The sequence below is a fragment of the Colobus angolensis genome, unplaced genomic scaffold (genome assembly GCF_000951035.1).
Source record: "Colobus angolensis palliatus isolate OR3802 unplaced genomic scaffold, Cang.pa_1.0 Scaffold134, whole genome shotgun sequence".
In the NCBI taxonomy this organism is placed as follows: Eukaryota; Metazoa; Chordata; class Mammalia; order Primates; family Cercopithecidae; genus Colobus; species Colobus angolensis.
This window is the reverse complement of record NW_012114422.1, coordinates 3,576,320-3,581,842: the sequence shown is the minus strand read 5'-3', so window position 1 is coordinate 3,581,842 and position 5,523 is coordinate 3,576,320. Positions and strand designations below refer to the sequence as shown.

The following is a 5,523-nucleotide window of genomic DNA, read 5'->3' as shown; positions in this document are numbered from 1 at the left end:
GGCTAGACCACAGGACAACAGAACTCTCCCCCACAACCTCTAAAGCAATCATTTTAAGAGGTCAAACCCTAACCTCTGTAACAGTCAGTTCAGGATGGTCAGGACTTGGTCAGGACTATGGTCAGTGACTGCCGACTTCTCTAATTTTTGCCCCTGCCTCCAACTCAGGACCAATCAGATAAAACCAAATATGCTTCCCAAAATAATCACATAGCATACCCCACTTCTAGATAGCCTGTCTTCAACTACCCCATGCCTGCAACCCCAATCAGAGCATACCTGAAACCTCCCCTCTCTTTCACCATGAAGATTTCTCATGTCTCTGCCTGCCTTTGAGTCACTGCCAAATGCAAGTGATGATGGTTGACACCCTTGTGACAGCAAACTTTGAATAAGTAGCCTCTATTTGTGTAGTCTTTATTGCCACACTTTCAATAGGTAAGTCTTCTCTTGCTCCATTTGCCAGAAAATTGCTTATTATATTAATTCCTTATTTTCCAATGGGGTCCATAAGAGATTTCCTAAAGGGTTGACTAACATCTAGATAGCTAAAGGGTTATTTAGAGGTGGAAAAGTTGTGGCAAAATCAAAACTTAAAAATATTAGTTTTATTGTCTTAAAATATTTTGCTTCTTGTCTACTTGTAATCGGGTGTGTTTGCCCTTCTTAGTATTATTTTAAAAAATCAGAAACAAAGCAAAGATATGTTAAGGAGAGTTTTTTTATTGTAAAGATAGGCAGGAGCTACAATTTTACATTTTTCCAAGTGTACAAAAACTCTCAGAGTAGAGGTTTCTTTATGTCTGTCGTACCAGCAGACAGATTATTTATAAACTGGGAAAGAGAAAGTTCACTTTTTGCCAAACTGAGGCAGAGGGGGTGGCACCTTAATATCTTGGCCTCTCTCCAACTTCTTTTCACAATCCACCAGATAATTGACTCCATCGATGACGATCTGAACAAGCTCAACCTTTGACAGTGAAGAAGATGAATGATTAATTTGAATAGAAGACATCTGCAGGGCATTGATTAACAGGAACAGCACTGGGATAAATGAGAACTTGCCACTTAGATGGACTTCACAACAATTCCTTCCTTCCCAGAGACGGAAGGCAGAGATATAAGGGTTTCTGTCAATCTTTCCATAGTTAAGATGGGGATACTACTTTGTATGTGAAAGCTTTTTTACTATATGAAAACCATTAGTTTGCATCTCAAACATTTTTTTCCTATCAGTCTATACAATATCAGAGTTTGTCTAAAAGTAAGACTACAGTGACACCTTTGTGTTGTTCTTTGGCCTGGATCTGAATTCTGACCTGCCACTAATCTGAGCACTGGGTATGCTAATATAGTTCAGATGTCATCATTAATACAGTGAGTGTCTTCCTGAAAAATTAATGTCAAATGTTTGGCAACTAAATCATGTTTGTGCTGTGCTGGGCAAGCTTGTTAATGAAATGAAGTTTTACAAATTAAGATATACTTTCTAAAATTCCTGTTCTTAAACTATGTATAGAAGTTTGGTTTCCAAATACTTGTTTTCCTTAAACCAGAGCACATCTACTTAATTTTTTTTTCCCCCATGGGATCACCTCCTAAGCAAATGACTTGCACTGCTCTCAAGGAAACCCAAGAGAAATTAGTTAACTAAGACAGAAATTAGTTAATTCCAGACATACATTATACAACTCAAGAATGAGCAGCAAGGATGGAAGGGATCGTTGAATGTTAGTTCTTAGGCATCACATATTCCAGCTGCCTCCCTATCTGTTTATATGCATAAGGAAACAGGCTCCAAGAGAGGGTTAAATCAGAATGTTAGTCACTACTAACTAAAACACGTATTCTCTACTTATCCCTTTGATCCCTTCCAGTATTGGTGAGAGTATGGTGAGACAGGTCTCTCACTCAATGCCAGTAGACTCTATCTTGGTATAAAGCTGGTAGAAAACGTGGTCATAAATAGAGCACCCTGGTTTTAACCCAGGAATTCCTTTCCTAGAAGTATATCCTAACTAAATAACCAGAGTTGTGATTAGAATTATGTATAGAGATGGTCAAATGTACAATCAGGAAAACATTAAATAGATAATAGGTTATCTTTACTGTGATTAAAAATCATGGTTTTGAAGAATACTTAATATTGTGGGAAGATGCTCATGATATAATACATTGGAAAAAATTATAACCAGTATTTGGTTATAGTACTAAACATGTATTATAACAATTTTTAAAGTTTTTTGAGTTGTTTTTAAAAAGAATGAAGAGCCATTTAGAATAATGTTCATCAATGGTTATCAGGGTTGTTGGGTTAAATAAATGGTGTTTTAAAATTATTTTTTGGCATTTTCCTCACTTTTATAGTGAGTGCCTAGTATAGTTAGACTTAACATTCTTTTAAGCATTAACTACATTGTTTTCCAGTAATAAATATCTAGTTAATCTTAGAATCAACAGGGCTAGCTTCCCAGATTTTCTTTATTCACTACACCACACATGATTCAGTAAATTTCAGAAGTTATGGTATTAAAGTTGCTTGTCCCTCAAGTACTTTACCAGAGCTGATAGCACATTGGCTGATCTAATTGTTTTGAGTGTTTCTTCCTTTCCTTTTCCTCAGTGTACCTACTGGTAGGGATATCAATAGGCAGTGAAATATTCACAAACTGGTAAGGAAGAGAGAACTTTGATAATTCACAGATTTAATAACCAGTCACTGAATTATTAAGAGTTTTGTTATGAGAAGAGGCCTTTAAATTAATGATGGGCATATTATGTCCAATGGGACCACATCCAGATAAGCTGGTATAACTTAACACAATCAGTATTTGCTTAGCTTTCAGCTGCATGTTCCTTACGTGTCATCTTTTTGCCTCATTCATTGTTTCAGGCCACACAAAGTCTACAAATCCTTTTCATCCTGCGTATTCATCACAGAATCCTAAGGATTTTATGAGCACAAACTTATCTAAACCTAGCACATAACATATTTGCTATCTTTAGCCTAAGAAATAACAGTTTAGAAACCATTGAGTATCTAAGAACAGCAAAGTGAAGATGATCGTTTGTAGCCTTCACCAAAGAAAATTCAGAATCAAGAGAAAATTCCACTATTTTGCCACCCTCAGAGGGATAGCATAGATGTTCTGACTTTGCAGTAATAAAAAACTGCAGTCCTTTAGCATAACAGAGCTCCTGCTCGCTGAGGATTGTTGGAATAGCTCTCGTGGCAGGTCGGTGACAACAGTCCCACTGTGAATTCCTATACTTGCCTATAAATTCTCAGCTCACATTATGTTTACCTTTATGCAGTTACTTCCCATGGAAGAATAATGTTACAGAATGAAAAGCTAACATAACTCAGGACTTGATGGGTGAAGAGGAAGTCTCGAATTTTGTGAAAACGGTAAGGCTGTTTGCTTTTCTCTATTCTCTTAGGGTGATTTTGTTAGTTCATGTTACGAAAGTGAGAGAGACATTACCTCTGATCGACCAATTCTATCTATGTTGGAAATGTCGTACACATCTGCGACTGCGGCAGTGTCCACACCACCTGTGCCACGCTTCTGGAGTCTTAGGTTTTCCAGGATCTTAGAAAAGCGTGGGTCCTAGGACAAAGGGATAATACTTAAATGTGGTAAGAGGAAAAATCAATTCACAATCATTGGTGCATTTACTGACAAAAGACATATAGTGAGAGATAACAGTTTAACTTTATATACTTTAAGTTCTGGGATACATGTGTAGAACGTGCAGGTTTGTTAAATAGGTATACACGTGCCATGGTGGTTTGCTGCACCCATCAACCCATTACATTAGTTATTTCTCCTAATGCTATCCCTTCCCTTCCCCAAACCCCCAACCCCTGACAGGCCCCAGTGTGTGATATTCCCCTCCCTGTGTCCATGTGTTCTCATTGTTCACCTCCCACTTATGAGTGAGAACATATGGTGTTTGGTTTTCTGTTCTTGTGTTAGTTTGCTGAGAATGATGGTTTCCAGTTTCATCCATGTCCCTGGAAAGGACATGAACTCATCCTTTTTTATGGTTGCATAGTATGCCATGGTGTATGTGTGCCACATTTTCTTTATCCAGTCTATCATTGATGGGCATTTGGGTTGGTTCCAAGTCTTTGCTACTGTGAACAGTGAATCAATAAACACACGTGTGCATGTGTCTTTATAATAGAATGATTTATAATCCTTTGGGTATATACCCAGTAATGGGATTGCTGGGTCAAACGGTATTTCTAGTTCTAGATCCTTCAGGAATCGCCACACTGTCTTCCACAATGGTTGAACTAATTTACATTCCCACCAGCAGTGTGAAACCATTCCTATTTCTCCACATCCTCTCCAGCATCTGTTGTTTCCTGACTTTTTAATGATTGCCATTCTAACTAGCGTGAGATGGTATCTCAGTGTGGTTTTAATTTGCATTTATCTAATGACCAGTGCTAATGAGCTTTTTTTCATGTTTGTTTGCCACATAAATGTCGTCTCTTGAGAAGTGTCTGGTCATATCCTTCACCTACTTTTTGATGGGGTTGTTTTTTTCTTGTAAATTTAAGTTCCTTGTAGATTCTGGATATTAGCCCTTTGTCAGATGGATGGATGGCAAAATTTTTCTCCCATTCTGTAGGTTGCCTGTTCACTCTGATAGTTTCTTTTGCTGTGCAGAAGCTCTTTAGTTTAATTAGATCCCATTTGTCTATTTTGGCTTTTGTTGCCATTGCTTTTGGTGTTTTAGTCATGAAGTCTTTGCCTATGCCTGTGTCCTGAATGGTATTGTCTAGGGTTTTTTCTAGGATTTTTATGGTTTTTAGGTCTTATGTTTAATCCATGTTGAGTTAATTTTTGTATAAGGTGTAAGGAAGGGGTCCAGTTTCAGTTTTCTGCATATGGCTAGCCAGTTCTCCCAACACCATTTATTAAATAGGGAATCCTTTCCCCATTGCTTGTTTTTGTCAAGTTTGTCAAAGATCAGATAGTTGTAGATACGTGGTGTTATTTCTGAGGCCTCTGTTCTGTTCCATTGGTTTATATCTCTGTTTTGGTAGAAGTACCATGCTGTTTTAGTTACTGTAGCCTTGTAGTATAGTTTGAAGTCAGGCAGCATGATGCCTCCAGCTTTGTTCTTTTTGTTTAGGATTGTCTTGACTATACGGGCTACTTTAGCTTGATGGGGATAGCATTGATAAATTACTTTGGGCAGTATGGCCATTTTCACTATAATTGATTCTTCCTATCCATGAGCATGTAATATTCTTCCATTTGTTTGTATCCTCTTTTATTTCTTTGAGTAGTGGTTTGTAGTTCTCATTGAAGAGGTCCTTCACATCGCTTGTAAGTTGTATTCCTAGGTATTTTATTCTGTTTGTAGCAATTGTGAATGGGAGTTCATTCATGATTTGGCTCTATTTGTCTATTGGTGTATAGGAATGCTTGTGATTTTTGCACATTGATTTTTGTATCCTGAGACTTTGCTGAAGTTGCTTATCAGCTTAAGGAGATTTTGGGC

The 5,523-nt window shown here is 37.5% G+C and overlaps 1 protein-coding gene across 2 annotated transcripts in view; it reads right to left on the bottom strand.

Annotated features, from left to right (window-relative positions):
- Nucleotides 1-703: 703 nt before the first annotated feature.
- CKMT2 (creatine kinase, mitochondrial 2 (sarcomeric)) overlaps nucleotides 704-5,523 on the bottom strand; it is a 34,042-nt gene continuing 29,222 nt past the window's right edge. For both annotated transcript variants that reach the window (XM_011934345.1, XM_011934346.1), the window contains exons 9-10: nucleotides 3,486-3,611; nucleotides 704-970 (exon numbers count right to left, since the gene is read on the bottom strand). In XM_011934345.1, the coding sequence (XP_011789735.1) occupies nucleotides 851-970; nucleotides 3,486-3,611 (246 nt within the window). In that variant the 3' untranslated portion in view covers nucleotides 704-850. The remainder of the gene's footprint in view (nucleotides 971-3,485; nucleotides 3,612-5,523) is intronic.